A 17,067-nucleotide genomic window follows, 5' to 3' on the forward strand; every position below is an offset into this window, starting at 1 on the left:
AGCGCCGCGGCGTCGGCCCGCGCCGCGCGCACGCACTCGCGCAGCAGCGCGCGCAGCGGCCGCAGGTAGTCCTCGGGCCGCAGCAGCAGCTCCTGGAAGGCGCCGGCCACGGCCGCCGGCACCAGCTGCGGCTGCGCCTGGATCAGCGCGCACAGCACGGCCATGTTGTTGGGCGAGCGCACGTTGGACAGCTCGTTGTAGATGGTGTGCGTCACCACGCTGCGCAGCAGCGCCGGGCTGTCCGACACCATCTCCCTGCGGGCGCGGCCGGGGCGTTTCTAAGCGACACGGGCGCGCGGACGGCCGAGGGCCGTCAGTCGAACCCGCGCGACTTACTCGTTACATACAAGAAATTTCTTGGTCAGCGCTACCGCTCTCTTTGTGTCAAGTGTCAAACACAAAAAACCGCAAACCGAATCATTACTTAATTTTTTTCACTGCGCACTGTTTGCCATTTCTGATCAAAGTTGAAGAGACACAATTATGAATCAACATGAATAATCATCAAAAACAATAAACACCAACTTGAGCCCCGTTTAAAAACAATTTCTCTATAAAGCTACCCACTAGCGTAAACAGCACAGCATTCGATCGACCCTCCAACGACACCTTTTAATAGTCTACTTCAAAACGACACGTAGATTCCTACCTAAGACAAGCCTGGTAGGCAGCCTGCAACGGCTTGGTCTTGAGCCGCATTCTAGCCAACTGCGCCAACACCTCGTGGTCCCTGGCCGCCGTGGGCCCGCAGGCGTCGGCGTTGCAGCACACGTAAGCCAACAGTTCCTGAGCGCAGCGCCATAGCTTGCCGGAATGAAGCCACGCTTCGAGACGAGACGCGGAAATCATACGAATCTGTAAAAAATATTATTTTTTACAACCTTGGTTATACGAAACAGGCTTTGTTTGAGACCAAATTGACCGATAATAGTAGTTCATGTCTCTGTTACATAATGAAAGGCGTTAAAATACGAGTGTGGGTTTCGAGCCGATAGGCGAATTTCATTAAAACATCACACGAGTTTTTTAACGCCTGATTATGTACAGTACACTGCTTTATGTATACACATATTACAAGCCCTCTGTGATGTGTTCAGGAACCGCATGTTACCACTGGCAAAATGGTGGCAAATAAAAACTTTTCTCACGCATGTCACACAACCATTGACTTACAAATAAATGGACGACGGGTCTAATACAAAAACAACGAAAAAAATGTCCCAAGTCAACCTATTCGAAATTTAAATTGTTATGTCATCGCAGTATCGCGCTGTCCGTAGAACAAATGAAGACTAAAGCGGAGTGTCGCGCTCTGTATACGATTTTAGCGCCTTACAAGTGCGGACACTTTTTAGCGCGGACACGACGTCCATATCATTGTAAGTCAATGCACACAACAGTAGTTTTTATTTAACTTATAGACAAACTAGAGTCGGCTCCAACTATCACATCATTCGATATCAAGTAACGTGTGAAATTGTCAAAATTGTTTGCTATTGACGTTTCATTTCGAATAAAACTTCATCTCGACTGATATTAGAATAGAGATCGAATCAAATTGTTTTGTTTTTCACAGATGTTCGAAATTTGAATGTAATAATAAAATCGAATTTGATCATTGACCTACTAACAAATGAACGTCGGGTTCGCGCTAAAAAGTGTCCGCACCTATAGGGGGTTAAAATCGCATACAGAGCGTCAATCGCGCAACAGTCTTCGTTTGTTCGACTGACAGCGCGGTTGTCAATTATGCAGTACCAATATAATAATAACTTGTAAAAATTAGTGCAGTAAAGTGTAAAAACAGGATTTTGTATCATATTTTCACTAAGCAAATATATTGTGTTATCATAGTTTTCATTTAATAGTGTTATTTGGTACAGTTTTAAAGTATTTCATTTATATATAAATTAATCGTAAATATAAATTACAAAAGCAAACAAAATAATCAAATAGCTAACTGTCCTTTTTCTACACATTGCATGCGCAAAGGATGGAAAGAAACCCATTACGTCAATTTCAAGAAGCCTAAATAAACTTCTTGGTCATTTTCAATTGTTCGAACTATAAGCGATTGAAATATTTGGAACAAAGAAACTATAGAGTCGTGTTGATTTTCCTCTTATTTTTAAAATGACTTTTTATTAAACGTTAGCAAGCAATAACTAACAAAATATTGTTGTACTCGTTTTACTGCTTGGGATTACCTATCAGAAGTCAGAAAACACATTTGCCCGAAATAACGTTGGCTCGAATTTTCATAATATCAAATATATTTTTTCAGGAATATTACAAAACAAAAGCAAATTTTGGCTTTGTGAGAACACAAAGCCAAAATTAACTTTTATTTTGTTGCATCAAAATTACTTGAAAGCGTAACGGTTTTATTATAAATAGGTTTTCGGAATTACGGATATTTGAGTTAACGTTTAGTTGTAATATCAGTACATTTCTTATAGTACAAGCTTATTTTCACATTTGCAGTAATATTTGTATGTATGTATCTGCCCAACTCTTTATTATATCTATAAGTGAATTTGTTCGATATAAAAATAAATTAATATTTACGAGAAAGGCTACTCCATTATTCTTATGTTCAAGTATTTTTCAGTCGAAGCTAAATATGGTGCATTTTGTTAAGTTTCCAGTAGAAACTGGATATGGTGTTTTTGGGTTCTTAAATTGTTGCAAGCAAAATTAGGCAGTACTGCAATGACGTTACAACTTAAATTAAATGTTTTAGTTTTTTATATTTCGTTAGATGTCACTACGTTTGTATAGGTTAATTTCGGACATTTTTTTATGTGTCCGATGTCCATTTGTTGGTAGGTCAATGAATTTGATGCTATTATTAAGCAATAATAACATTTTCACAGATAAGAAATTTTTATCTAACAAAAAAGTTTACCTTTATGATGGTCGTAATTTGCGGTTTTTCATAGAGAGTTTATGATGTGTGTGCAGATAAAAACTTTAATAGAAAGAATACGTTTATTTGCCAGAATACAGTAATGACAAAGGTTTTTAAATTTAGGTACATTGTGTTCGACCTGCAAGAAAATGTGCAAATATGTTCGGTCTTTACCGTTAATTGCACTTCAAATTAATGTAAGTTTGCATTCGAAAATTCCAAGTATTCTTTATTTTATTACTATACAAGCAATGTATCAAAATTCATTTTGTAAATTGTAATTTAAAAGTTTTAGTTAGTTTTAGTTAGTTGCCCTTGTAACAATTTAATTTCATATGGTAAATTATTGAAAATAATTATACACATGTTGAAACAGTTTTTCTTATAAATTACTTTATGGCAACAAGGTTAGTTTTTTTTTATAATACCAACTGACGGGAAGAACAAGTCGTGCGCCTGCTGGTAAGTTACACGCCTGTCCATAACAGTTGCAGTGCCACTTAGAGCTTCAAATTGCAAAGATCTGAGGGGTAATGCCACTGCGCACCATGAGAGATTTGTTGACAAGTCCCATGTGCTTGTAATTTCACCAGCACCATTATCGTTTAAAACCGGAAAATGCTGACAGTACTGCTCGGCGGCAGAAATAGGTAAGGTGGCAGTATTTCCATGGACGAATTCTTTCACAAGGAGCTCTATTGCTACTACAAGGTTGGTACAAAAGATTCATAATTTTAGCGGAGGAATTTGGAGTGCCCTGGAACCGAGGTACGATTTTGGGCCAATTGCAGTGGAGACTGCGGGGACTTGGGGTGCGGAGACCAAAGAATTCAACAGGGAGTTGGGTCGTCGGCTTAGAGATAGAGGCTGTAATCCACGCTCTGGATCTTACGTGGTGCAACAAATTTGGTCAGCCATTCAGCGCGGTAATGCTGCCAGTGTTTAGCCCTTTAATTGCTAAGTCTGGCGAATTGCATTACTAATTTTTACATGACGAATCCTGTTGCTGATTTATATTTGTGTCTTATCGAATCAGTAGATTTGATATAATTACTGTGGACCTATCTACACGTAGGTACTGAAATTCTTGTTTTGGCGGCTAGATGTCGCTTAACGTAAAGAAACAAAGAAACTGACAGTTGTAGCCGTAAGTCCGGTTACGTACTAAATAGTCATTTGAGTTTCTTCTAAATATGATTTTATATCCAGACTTACATAGGCCTTTAGTATAATTTGAAAATCTTAATGAATTTGTTTCAGTCATACTTGTAATTATGACATTTGAAGACACTAAGAATTCTTGTCTTATTCTCTGTACCGGAGCCACCACCAGCTATACAGAGATTCGCACGTCAGGTTCGTTTCAACATTAGACTCCACAATTTTGACAGCAGAAAATTCGACGTTTCACACGAAAACGTTTCACATCATGCCAGAAGAATAGACACGCACTTGTGCTACTAACTCTTTTTTTTGCACTAATAACTCTTGTTTACATATTACACAACATGGCATTTTGTGACAAATTAGAAGAAAAGAGATTACTCTCAGTCTTGGCTGTATGGCGCATAGTGCCTTTGCCTTTTCCTATGGAAAAAACAGTACCAAAAAAAATTGAATGTACCTATGCGGGACGTCAGCGTGACGTAGACGTAGTCATTACGGGAAGCAAGGTCGACTGATCTACCAATCGCGCGCTCGATACGACACTGTCCCGCCCATCGCTACCCGCCTCCACCACTAAATAGATCTAAAATGCGTTTCTTTCTGTGCGTTTAAGGTCATTGTTCAAAATGTTTGCAAGTGCCGATGTCGTGCAAGTCAATGACCTTTGGATCAAATTTGTTTACCGCGATTAAATAAAAAACAGGAATTTACGAAATTTTTTTTGTCCATTTATTTTTTCAGTGATTTGGGTTCTGTTTCGGATATAGAATGACCTCTATAAATATGGCGAGAATGCACATCAACACATTGTATATGATAACGGACCATAATGCATATGCACTAAATTGAATTAGTAAAAGGTTGGCATTTGTGTAGGACTCAAATAATTTAGTTATTCTGTCAAACTTTTAGTTTGTTTCGTGTATATATATAAAACTAAGGGAATTGAGCAGTAAGCTACTCAACGTTGGTGCTCGAGACCGTTAATTTGACTACAGGATACCAAAAACTTAAAAAAAAATATTATGTTTACTATATATTATATATATATTATTATATAGTATATTTATGCTGTATTATGTTTATTTTATATTGTATAAATTAACCATATGTTTTTTTTATATTTTATGTAGGCAGCAAACAAGCTTACGGCCCGCCTGATGGAAAGCGGTCACCGTCGCTATGAACACCTGCAACACCAGGGGCACATCACGAGCGTACATTATTTGTTCATTATTGTATTGTGCAAATAGATTAAATACATAATCTCACCTCTGGGAATCCACAAGTAGCAGACAATAGTTTAAGGAACCCTTTCCCAATCGCGTCAGGTGCAGCACGCCGCTGGATCTGGTCCTTAATCGCCTCCAACACGAGACCTTCCACTGTCTCGTAGCTACTTGAATATCTGAAAGCAAATTATAACTGACTTTCGATCAAGATAGCGAGAGTTTTCGCCCAGAATGAACTTCACATTAATTTTTCAGCATGTTCGTGTAAATAGATTGAAATTACATTAAATTTAGATTTGTTTAAAAAAGCGGTGGTAGTCCAGTGAGAGAAAGTTTGCTTCTCAATGAAGTGATCGACAGTTGGAATCCTTGTGGTACAGGACATGCCTAAACGGCGCCAGCAGTGCGTGACACACGATCAGAACTATAGACTAAACCCTCTCCTAAAGGAGACACGTGCCCAACTTTGGGACAGTTGAAGAGTTGACGATAATGATGGTTATGATGGTGATGGTGTTTTAACCTGGAGTTATGCATGGTGTGGAGAAGATATGAAACAGCATGGGTAACAGAGTAACAGAATAAATCATAAAAACAATGCTGAAGATTTCAGACTACACCAACATGAGGGATTATTGACAGTTGATGAAGAGAAAGAAACATTTCACGGTCCGGCAAAAATTTACACTACTCTGCATTGATAGCTTTGGTATTCACGTTGCAGTACAAGATTTTAGAACTGACCTTGGAAAGACAGAATACTCCAGTTCAGTATCGGCAGTCTCGTCCTCATTGCTGCCCATGAGCGGTGAGCCTGACCCCGAGGGCGACATGGTGCCCAGCGTGCTGTCCGAGGGCACCAAATGCGCCGGTGGCGTTTTGGTGCTGAACGCTGTTACTATGTTCTCTACCAGGCATTTGCACCACGAGCAATCCACCCACCAGCGCTCGTTTAGCGCATCTTCTATGTATACCTTAAACGTGGAGTTAGGCTGGATCAAAATGCTAATGGAAACTATTAAGCCATGTTTATCGTCATATAATGCAACAACACCCGTGAATGAAATAGCAGTAGAGCCTCTTTGTGAAAGAGTCTGTTCAGGGAAGTACCGCCACTTTCCTTATTTCTGCCACTAGCAGCAATGTGAGAATTCGTTTGGAAGGGTAAGGGTGCTGGTGAAATTACAGGCACTTGACAACTTATGTCTCAGGGTGTCGGAAGCAGTGGCAATGCCCCTCATATCTTTGTGATTTAAAACTCTGAGTGGCACGGCAACTGTTATGGACAGACGTATCGCTTACTACCAGGCGCACGACTTGTTCGTCACGTCACATAGTAATATAAAAAAAAAACAAATTTTTTTGCCTAATATAATACCATATTTATACGAAAGGTGGGACAGGCTTCCATTGACTTATACAAATAAATGGACGACGGGTCTAATACAAAAACCACGAAAAAAATGTCCCAAGTCAACATATTTAAACGTAGTGACATGTAAAGGAATATGAAAAAGCTAAAACGTTGAATTTAAATTGTAATGTCATCGCAGTACTGTCTAATTTTGCTTGCTTCGCTGTCAGTCGAACAAACGAAGACTAAAGCGTGAATGACGCTCTGTATACGATTTTAACGCCCTATAAGTTCGGACACTTTTTAGCGCGGACCCGACGTCCATATAATTGTAAGTCAATGCAGGCTTCAGAGTATTTCAAGCTGGTCACTTAAGATGTAAAATCAACTCTAACGACAAGCATGTACCTTGACAAGTTTGACGTGTCTTTGAGTGAATGACAATCCTGTTGCATGCGAAAGTGTACAAAAAACCGTTTTTTACATTTCCGTAACTATGCATATAATATAGTACAAGAAAGAAATTCCAACAGATCTAAGATTAACTCTTATTGGGAAATGGTTTTTTGTATCTGTTATACTAGTAAATGGTGACAAGATTGTATTAACTTTTGTTAGTGCTTTATAGTAGGTTAGGTCTTTGAATAGATTCCTTTTCACACCCTACTCACAATAGTGTGACCACACTTGTAGACATGTCTCATTTTTAAATTAATTTAAAATTATCTGGAAATAAACCCAACATGTTAAACATATATTTGACATGGAGATCGAGTTGTATACTCTGTTACTTATATCTATATGTCAAATATATGTTACTAATATGTTACTTATATCTTAGCGCGATGGTAGCCCAGCAGATTCCCTGTGGTGACATGTACTTATGACTTTTATTTAAAAGTTATATGCATTTGGGAATGTTTGGTAATACTAGCTCAGACGAACAATGTAGGAGAAACCGATTGAAGTACACATGCCGAAAAAGGTTTGCAACCCTGGGAAAACTGATAAGGCTCATTGAAAACCAGCACCACAGTCAATAATGGCTGTGCCATAAGCTGACTGACGTCCTTTTGCGTACGCCACAACTGCACAAATGACAGTAATCGTTATATTTGGTTTATTTTAACTGCCTCTGTGGCCTAACGGTTAACATGACTGCCACGCAGAGGTCCCAGGTTCGATTCCCGGGCCGGGAGAAATATTTGTATGACCTACATTTTGTTTCTCTCGTGAGTTTGGGTGTAATTCGTGGTTGTCTATATGTGTGTCCATGGCACCCGCGACACAGGGTTTCCCTAGTGCGGGGCTATGTTGAGTGTGTGTGTGTGTGTGTGTGTTACTTTTTGCTTTTGTCTGTTTTGTCCTTTATGTTGTTTTTTGTATTTTTTTTTTATTGTCTAAGTGTTATCAATATGTTTTTTTGTTTCTATATGTTGTGGCGCTGCAATAAACATCTATTCTTTTCTAAAATGGGTGAAGTCCCCAAACAGAGGAGACAAAAATTTTAAGTTCCTTTTGAATTGAATCAAGTCAATGCAGAAAACAAAATCGTACATAAATCATCTCACCTTGATAAATGTATCAGGCCAATTTGTACTATCCTTATGTCCAGCGTACAACATATTACAAGCCAGTACGAACACCAAGGGGTTCCCTTTGCTCTTAAATGCTGCTCCTTGCTCCCTCTTCAGTAGAGTACAGAGGCTTTGAGTGACAACATCATGGGCGAACATGTTAGGACGTATTTTGGTCAGGTAGAGTAGACTCATGCAGAGAATAGGATCTGGTTTTGAGCGTTGCGATTTCAGGAGGCGAATTGAGCCCGTCAGTAGACCAAGCTGTGAATTAGAAATTATATTTACTTATTTATTATTAAAATAAGCTATAACCACACTTCGGACACTCCACACAACAGTGTAAAGTAATTTACCTACTACTACTACATAGAGCAAGGCGCTATTTGCACCCGCGCAAATGTGTGCGTAAAGTGGCAGGGTTATTCATCACTTTCTCGTACGTAGTTAGAGCGGCAACATAGCGAAATTTTAACGCGGATCTGTTATCTATAATTCTATTAATAGAATCCCAATAATTACGCATGTTCATTATAATAGGTATTTATATCGATATAATATTACTGCCTAGAATAATGTTGATCATTTATTTCAAAAACATATTAAAAGCACTTAAAATGTTATATTTTAAACCTAGTTACTTTTAAATAAGGTAACCAAGGTATTTGAAATTGTGTGTCCATGTTTATCATTACCTAGTTAATAATTAGGTATATTCACTACTTAATACTACTAAAAAGTCGTTGAAAAACCAAATACAAAGACATGACGCAAGCACATAGAAAAATTCGTGAGGTCCGCTGGTTCGTTCCGTAGCTTAGTTGGTATAGCGTCTGGCACGGTATGCAAGAAGACGTCGGTTCGAATCCGACCGGATCGAAGGATTTTTTTCTGAGTGTTCGATCTTTGTATTAATAATTATAACAAACTAGTGGAGTAATTTCACAAAAAATAATTGAATATCAATTCAATAAAAATTTAATTAATACGTAATATTTATCGGCAATACAAATTGAAAATTCGTGAATCTTTGTCTACTAGCTCACGAAGTTATGGCGTCGCGTTATATTGATATAATAAATCTGTATTATTATATATATATTATATATTATAGAGTATAAATAAATGAAGAAAACAATAACTGAATGAGTCTCAGACATAAGTTTTTGTCATCTTCGTTTCATCTTTCGGGAAACGAAAGAAACTCCTCTTTTTATCCCGTTTAGATAATAATAAACAGCCACACAAAGCACAATTCACGACTATTATAAATAGTAATGTACAATGAGCTTATATATTAACGTGCAAGTTTTGTAATGAATTAATGAAAACTATATTCAAATATCAAAGCCGTCTTAGCGCGAAAACGGCTCGCCGACAGCGATATTTTTGACAAAACATTGTCTTACGGAAACTTAAACTAAACAAAAAGATTGTATGTAAATGTAAAAGTGGTGGCAGCCGAGTGAATGATTGCCGCTTAATTGAAAGACTTGGAAGTTTATACAACAGGGTCTAATTTGTTATTATAGGTTGGTTGTCTCTCAACCTTATGAGGCCTAAATCTACAGGAGCAATTTAAAAACCACATGCAATATAGTTATGATGTGAGTTGTGAATATCTTCCAATATGCAGTATCCAACATACCTTTCAGATGCGAAAGTCAAAAGTGAAACGCATTTCTTAAAGGATTAATGCACATTAGGGTTGTGCCCAAGATGTGGACGGGCTATGCTCCATCAGGGGCTTAAAAAATATCACTACGTATATTTCGTATGAACCCATGTTTGTGTTCGGGCCGGCACTGGAGCTTCAGCATTTTGCCGGATTGTGATTCCAATATGATATCAATGTTAATGTTTTAACATCATCAGAAAAAGCACATCATGACGAACATTTTAATAGGTAATAATCACACAAATAAATAGTAGTGGCATTCATTCTGGAAGAAATCTCCAGTGAGCACTCATCGTCAAGAAATGACCCACAAGTTGTTGATATTTATGACTGTTGTATCAACAAATCATTGAGATGTTTTATTTGTGCTGGGTTACCAAGCATTAAACTGTGAAATACTAGTAAAAATTTGGTCACATGTACCAAATTTTTACAATGGTTGCACGGTCTCGGCTCGGCGCTGATGTGTGTGATTACACCTTTAGTGGTTTTTGAATACAGCTAATTTCTGTATACCACCCAAACTTACCAGTTTATCAGAATTATGCGTATCTAATGCATTTAAGACATTATACACAAGGTCTACTGGATCCACTTCCAGAGAGGTACCTCCAACAGCTTCTGCTGGAGAGCCAATCCGAGTTCTCTTGCTGGGAGGCTGGCTACCAAATCCTGTATTGTCTCTCTTACGTTCTACACCTGGTAAATGAAGTGAAAAGGGATTAAACATCTCATTTTGGGCAAATGATCCAGGTCAATTGGACCTAATGGCATATAAAGGACCTTCTAATGGTATTAATGAACTTTCTAAAGGTTTCAGTCATAATTTTGTAGTAAATTTTAACATGTTTTTTTGACAATAGTGCGTATTCTAGGTGTATTGATGTTTCTCCATAATAAAATGCTTATAAAATACTGTAAATTATATTTTATACTGGAAATCGTCATTGTCTCATTAATTTACAAAACGCAGCTGCTCGCCTAGTCTTCCTCTATTTGATAGTTGATCAATCTACCTGCACCAATTCAAACGGACAATAACCTTACAATGTTAAATACTAAATCCTCGAGCAGAAAAACTTACCACTGGTGGAAGGCTTATGAATATTTCTCTTCTCCGAGCTGGAGACTACCACAGTGGACTTACTGCCTAGGGCAAAAATATCCTGAGGGTGCTGTGGTGCCTTGCTTTTAGCCCCGCGCCCTGCAGATGGCATTTTTCCTCTTTCCATATTTATTTCACAACTATAGTGTATAAACTACAGGTGTTTAATGAAACTCATAATATCTAATAGTATTTTTGATTATTTGTTGTTATAATTTCAGAGAAAAATACGAAACAAAAATCTTCACCGCACCAATACTGTCAAAACATGGCGCTTTTTGTGGTAGGTGTTAAAGAGGGAGACAAAATAGTACAGCGATATCTTTGTCAGTCATTCATGGTATAGTTTAAAGGTTACAAAATAACACCAACATTAGTTTGTGAACACCAATAAAAGTCAGAGACGTACTCGGGAGTACAGCTTTTCACTGTAAAAATTATTCTATTTATTCAACCTTCAAGAGAAATTAACATTTCAACAATAAATCAATTTTTTTTTGTAATTCTAACATAGGTAAGTAACTAAAATAATAAATCAAAGTAACAATATAAGATTGTCAATAAATGTAATCTAATTCTTCTTAGACTTGGTTTCGTTGCGGTTGTGTTTGAAGAATAAACGTGGCTTGTTCTTCACGGATTTCTTTAGTTGAGATAAGGAAATCATATCCTGGGAAAAATACAAATGAATTTAGACTGATACTAATTCAGATAAAGAAAGCTAGCACCATAAAAAAACAAACCTCATCCTTTTTGGGCTGGGAATGGTGTTTAGAGCTTAGTCCACCGTGCAGTATTGGTACACCTGCACGACGTTTCTTCAGCGAAGCCAACGGTACTGGCGTAAGGCGTTCACCACGTGACAACGCTTCAAATCGTCGGTTTACTTCTGCAGCCTGAAATAACATAGTTGTAATTCTAATTCTAAAAATCTGAACAAACACACACACACACACTGTGTGTATGAGAGACTTAAAATATTGGCAAAGACTAGTAACGCAAGTTACAGCAAAATGTAAGCCGAAAACTACCATGAGCAAAGTCGTATGAAGAAATTTTGATGTCCAAAGGGATACAATAAAATGAAATTTACATCAAGAGTGCTGTCTCCATCCATACTGCCGTCGCTGAGGAAATTGAAGATACTGTCGTTTTTGAGATCCGCGCGTGGTGTCGGAAAATGAGGCTCCTTCATTTGTGCAGGGTTACGCTGTATATGTAAGATAGTTAATATTATAAAACGTAATGATATATTATGATTAGGTACATACATATCTTAAGGAAATATTCATGTTACTGTACTACCTTCTTGTTAGAAGGAGTCAACATAACAGCATTATCGTCTAATTCAGGTTGAATTGCTGGAGGTCGAATCAACGATCCAGTAAGTTCCTTCTGAATGTTGTCAATTTTCTTCTGCATGTCTTTGATCTTGTCTTGCAGGCGTGCCTGTAAACGTTAACGTGGTTCACGGTAACTTTGTATTTGGTTTTATAGTTTCGTCTTTCGCTATGTTGTTTATATACTACAAACGATTAAATACAATAAAGCAATAGTCCACCTTGTCGCTTCTCAGTTCCATAATAATATTCATTTGTTTCGAAAGGTCGTCATCCTTGCTCTAGAATAAAAATTGATATTAATAAAAGAATCTCGAGGATATCGGCACATTTAGAATATCTATAGCTAACTTACTCTAACCACAACTTCTAATTTTTCAATCTGTTGTATCATTTTTTGCTCTTTTCCCATAGTTGCCTGTCTCTCCATGGCAATGTCACTTTTGGTGCTCTGCAGAGTAATTTCTAACTTAGCTCGAGCATCCACAGCGGTCTTTACTTCAGTCATCAGATGTGAAATTGTAGATGCTTTGGAGTCAAGTTCTTGATTTTTGGTTTCGATGATTGTTGCCAGTTCCGTGATCTTAGCATCCGCTGCATCTCTAATTAAAGCATTTATTTGCCACGCAAATACATAGGGTCAAAATACAGTTAAAACTAAAAAACTAAAATTAAGAAAAGAATTTGGTTATACTGTATAATCAAATTATGTTTAGTGCACAACAGAGGAACAAGAACACTGATCTCAGTATTTGCTGTGCAGACTTAGTTGGCACGGCACTAGTTTTCGTCTAGAACCTACCATGACAGGAGCTATAATTTCGTGGTTGTGTGCCGAATTATTGAACAAAATAAACGCGTACATTATCTGTGGTGAATTCAGCCAAACTGAACTACCCTGCTTTAATCTTCCTTCGATATCAATGAAACTTCCTTTAATCTGAAGTGGACTGTATATTCAAATAAATGTCAATCTGACTTACAAAACAAGAAATTGTAACAAGTGCTTCCCAGAGTGATTACAAAAAGTGAATACAAAAGTGATTGATTACAAACTAAAATTTGCTTAGGTATATTTATACCGGCACGATGTCTCCCACATCGTACCGGTCCTATCAATGGGTCGCTACGCCGCTCGGCCAATCAGAGCTCTTGAATTAATCATTCACCTCTGGACTCTAGCTCTGACCGGCCAGGCGCGTATGGCCGTCCGTAACATTATCTATGAAGAAGGGGAAAGGAAAAAAATAACAATAATACTTGGTACTTGGTGTAACGGGCTAGTGTCCGCAACTCGACGTCAAGGCGCCTATTTTGCGTGTGGATAATAATAATAATTACTTGTTTAACATAGACATTCAAGAGGGTTCATTTTGACATAGTCTAATGTAGTAAATATATTATAATTAATGGATAGTTCTATCGTGAAATTTTTTAATATTTACCTTGAAGCTTTTAAAGCATCTTCCATATCTTCAATTTGTTTTGCAAGTTCTCCATCAGCGATTGTTAGCTCCTGAATTCTTAGACTTAGAGATTTCACCTCATTTGCGGCTTTGTTTAAATCAGCTACTTTTCCACCGTTTTCTTTTTCCATAATTGATATTTTGGATAGCAATTCCTGTTTTTCCTTTTCGGCGTCCGCTAGAAGCTTTATTTTCAACAATAAAAGTTGTATTATTTTACAGCACAGTCAAAACTAAAAACAGTCGTATTTGCATACTTGCCTTTGTTTTATGAATTATTTCTTTTTCTAAGTATTTGTTCTGGTCAATTGAAATCCCCAGTTCGGCTTTTAAAAAGTCATTAGCTTTGGTGGCACCCTGAAAAAAATACGGAGGTACGTACACTGGGTCTTTGGAATGCTGCACTGCAGTAGATATGAAAACCAAACCTGAATATTAGCTCGAAGTTCCTTCACTATGTTTCCAGTGGTATTTTGTTCCTCCTCCAGTGCTGCAATTTTTTCTTGCAATGCATTATTTTGCTCACAAATGCTCCGAGTATAAGTATCTTGATTGTTAAGAGCTGTCTTAAGAGAGTCGTTACTAGCAGTTGCTTCTTTGAGTCTGCATTAGATACCAAAAATTAAAGCTATATAACTAAAACTTTTACGTGCATGTTTGGTAAACTGATTATTATCTTACTCTTTTTCAACTCGTGACATTTCCGATTTGATTTCAGAAGCTTGAACGTTGAAATCATGAATCAATTGCTCGGTGTCTCTTTGAAGACGCGCCAAGGCTTCCTCTTTCTAAATTCGAAATAAAACACAATTTTCTTACATCTAATTTTCATTTTTTTTTGTCACAATCAATTAATTTATTTATTTGTCAGAATAAGGTCAGTACGTACTTATGTTAAATAAATCCAGCTGTTCCTACAATGGTTGGCATGTATTTACATGTACGACCAATTTAGTATTTAATCCTGTCCACTGTTTGTACCTAAAAACATAGACGAAAAGTATTTTTCTTACCTTTTCTAGTTCTTGATGGCACTGGTCTAGTTCGCGATTACGGTCAGTATTTGTAGCTATCAGCTGCTCTTTAGAAGCCAGAGCAGATGCTAGTTCATTTTTTACTGCAACTAACTCAACATCAACACGTTGTTTCTCTGTGGTGAAGTATTGCGCCAGCTGACTCTGATGGTCTGTTGACATTTTCACTAAAAACCACGAGATATAATATTACACATACGTTTAAGACGGTGCGCAATGAACAAGCTACCTCGACATTTCAGCATATCAGATGATCCAGGCTTCAGCGAGTGAAGCAAACGGCTCCTAGTTACCTGCGCCTCACCAGTGCGGCGTCTGATGAACTCCTACGCAACCCGCATTGTAACCGGCAGCTGTTTCCCGATTTATCTTATTGCAGTGCTTAACGCCTCGCACATTGTAAAATTGAACAGCTAAACTAGTGAACGACTAACACATATATCGAGTTTAATTTGAACATCAAATCCAATCAAAATTTAAGACGGAATCATTAACATAATGTAAGAGAAATGCGTTTTTTTCGTGAGAACTTCAGTTTATACATAACAACTAAGTGCAAACTTACGTTTATCCTGCAGGTTCTCAATAACCTGGTTGGTTTTCTCCTCTTTCTGTAGATGCTGAGTCTTCATTTCGCTGACCATTTGTCCCAATTGCTGGTAAGCCTCGCAAAGAGCTGATTGGTCCGCCTTACAGCGAGACAATGTTTCCCGGAGGCGTTCGCTGTATTCTACTAGTACGTTGCAGATCTCGCGGGTACTGCCTAACCTGGGGTGAAAGACACAAAGTAGCATAACTGAAACATTTTTTCGTGGTTTTTTTAAGTTTAGTAAAAATAATAATTAAGTTCCTAAGTACGTATCTGAGTACATGATTGCAAAAATATAATATTCATACTTATTCATAACTTCGGGCCTGTGTCTCAATTCCTCTTGATACTGCCCGGAAACTGTTTCATACTGCATCTGTACCTCCAGCATGTTCTGCTGCAGCTTCGCATGGTTGGTCTCCACTTCACGCAACTTTTCTTTTAAATCCCAATAAGCGGTGTCTTGGGCCACCTAGCGAACGTATAAAAGTTTAATGGTAATGCACTTGCTTAGTGTATAATGAAATAAGACAGGCAATATAAAAATAGAAAATAGTCTCAAATACCTTCAGCTTGATAATTTTTTTATTCTCACGAGAAACCTTTTCCCGGAGCTTTTCAACATCTGCACTCATTCTCTTGCGAGTGGCCACCTTGTTTATATCGGTAATATCCATTGTGGATCAAATTTTTATGGCTTTAAATTTTATTGCGTACAAGCGTTCGTGTCCTGAAAATGGCGAGAGAAAGTTTTTGAAAATTATTTAAAACGGCGGGGAAATTTTTTTGTTGCCATTTGAAACGCAAGTAATAAAGAAATATTGTTTTATAAAACGAACGTTATTAAAACGTAAACAGTTATAAAATAATTTTTTTTTTAGTTTTCACATTAGTATTTTGGTACTTTGAGGTTTCATTGATGTGAGTAACGATCGTTCACAGTCATTTTCTTTGCAAAATTATAAATATAAATGTTTTGAGTATTATAAAATATGTACAGGGTCAAGAGCACGTCAAGCTTGACACTTAAGATTTAAATTCTTCTGCCTCTGTGGCCGAACGGTTACCATACCGGACCCCCGGGTCCCCGGGTTCGATTCTCGGGCCGGGAGAAATGTTTGTATGGCCTACATTTATTTCTCTCGTGAGTTTGGCTGTAATTTGTGGTTGTCTATGTGTGTGTCCATGGCGCCCGCGACACAGGGTTTCCCTAGTGCGGGGCTATGTTGAGTGTGTGCGTAATTATAAAAAAATTCAACTCTATCCCGCTTACGATAAGAACGGTCCTAAGTACAAAGTGCCAAGCTTGACGTGCTTTTGAATGTACATATTATATTTATCCAAGTCTGGAAATGGTATATATTGTTTTCTTTTTGTTCATGAACTACTTATGACATAAAACCCTAGAGGATGGAAAAAAAATATATCATAAAACCAATATACACGTGATGTCAAAAACATTCAAAAGTGTTATAAATATTTTACAATCAGGCAGAGAGTGACAGGCCTGAATATAATGTGCGATGTATGTAAAACATTTATTACGACTAATACAAGAAAAACTGTGGTTTACTTCACGATTATTGAAATAAAACAAAACTTAATATTGTTATA

The 17,067-nt window shown here is 37.5% G+C and overlaps 3 protein-coding genes across 3 annotated transcripts in view; all 3 read right to left on the reverse strand.

Moving 5' to 3' along the window:
* LOC113239900 (integrator complex subunit 1-like) overlaps window positions 1-11,151 on the reverse strand; it is a 50,207-nt gene extending 39,056 nt beyond the window's left edge. The window contains exons 1-7 of the mRNA XM_026477062.1: window positions 11,004-11,151; window positions 10,449-10,618; window positions 8,236-8,505; window positions 6,055-6,284; window positions 5,351-5,486; window positions 650-855; window positions 6-255 (exon numbers count right to left, since the gene is read on the reverse strand). Coding sequence (XP_026332847.1) covers window positions 6-255; window positions 650-855; window positions 5,351-5,486; window positions 6,055-6,284; window positions 8,236-8,505; window positions 10,449-10,618; window positions 11,004-11,151 — 1,410 coding nt within the window. The remainder of the gene's footprint in view (window positions 1-5; window positions 256-649; window positions 856-5,350; window positions 5,487-6,054; window positions 6,285-8,235; window positions 8,506-10,448; window positions 10,619-11,003) is intronic.
* Window positions 11,152-11,470: 319 nt separating this feature from the next.
* LOC113239963 lies at window positions 11,471-12,224 on the reverse strand. Its single transcript, XM_026477150.1, has 3 exons — window positions 12,118-12,224; window positions 11,768-11,920; window positions 11,471-11,694 (listed from the first exon to the last, which is right to left on the reverse strand). The coding sequence occupies exons 1-3, from the start codon at window positions 12,217-12,219 to the stop codon at window positions 11,596-11,598; spliced, it is 354 nt and encodes a 117-aa protein (XP_026332935.1). The 5' UTR covers window positions 12,220-12,224; the 3' UTR covers window positions 11,471-11,595.
* A 93-nt stretch (window positions 12,225-12,317) lies between these two features.
* On the reverse strand, window positions 12,318-16,153 carry LOC113239902 (myosin-11-like). The gene is made up of 10 exons (XM_026477063.1): window positions 16,020-16,153; window positions 15,762-15,925; window positions 15,430-15,632; window positions 14,844-15,031; window positions 14,512-14,618; window positions 14,259-14,433; window positions 14,092-14,187; window positions 13,810-14,015; window positions 12,720-12,966; window positions 12,318-12,473 (listed from the first exon to the last, which is right to left on the reverse strand). The coding sequence occupies exons 1-10, from the start codon at window positions 16,128-16,130 to the stop codon at window positions 12,318-12,320; spliced, it is 1,653 nt and encodes a 550-aa protein (XP_026332848.1). The 5' UTR covers window positions 16,131-16,153.
* Between the last annotated feature and the right edge of the window lie 914 nt (window positions 16,154-17,067).

The sequence above is a fragment of the Hyposmocoma kahamanoa genome, unplaced genomic scaffold, assembly GCF_003589595.1.
Source record: "Hyposmocoma kahamanoa isolate Upper Pololo Valley unplaced genomic scaffold, ASM358959v1 117, whole genome shotgun sequence".
NCBI lineage: Eukaryota > Metazoa > Arthropoda > Insecta > Lepidoptera > Cosmopterigidae > Hyposmocoma > Hyposmocoma kahamanoa.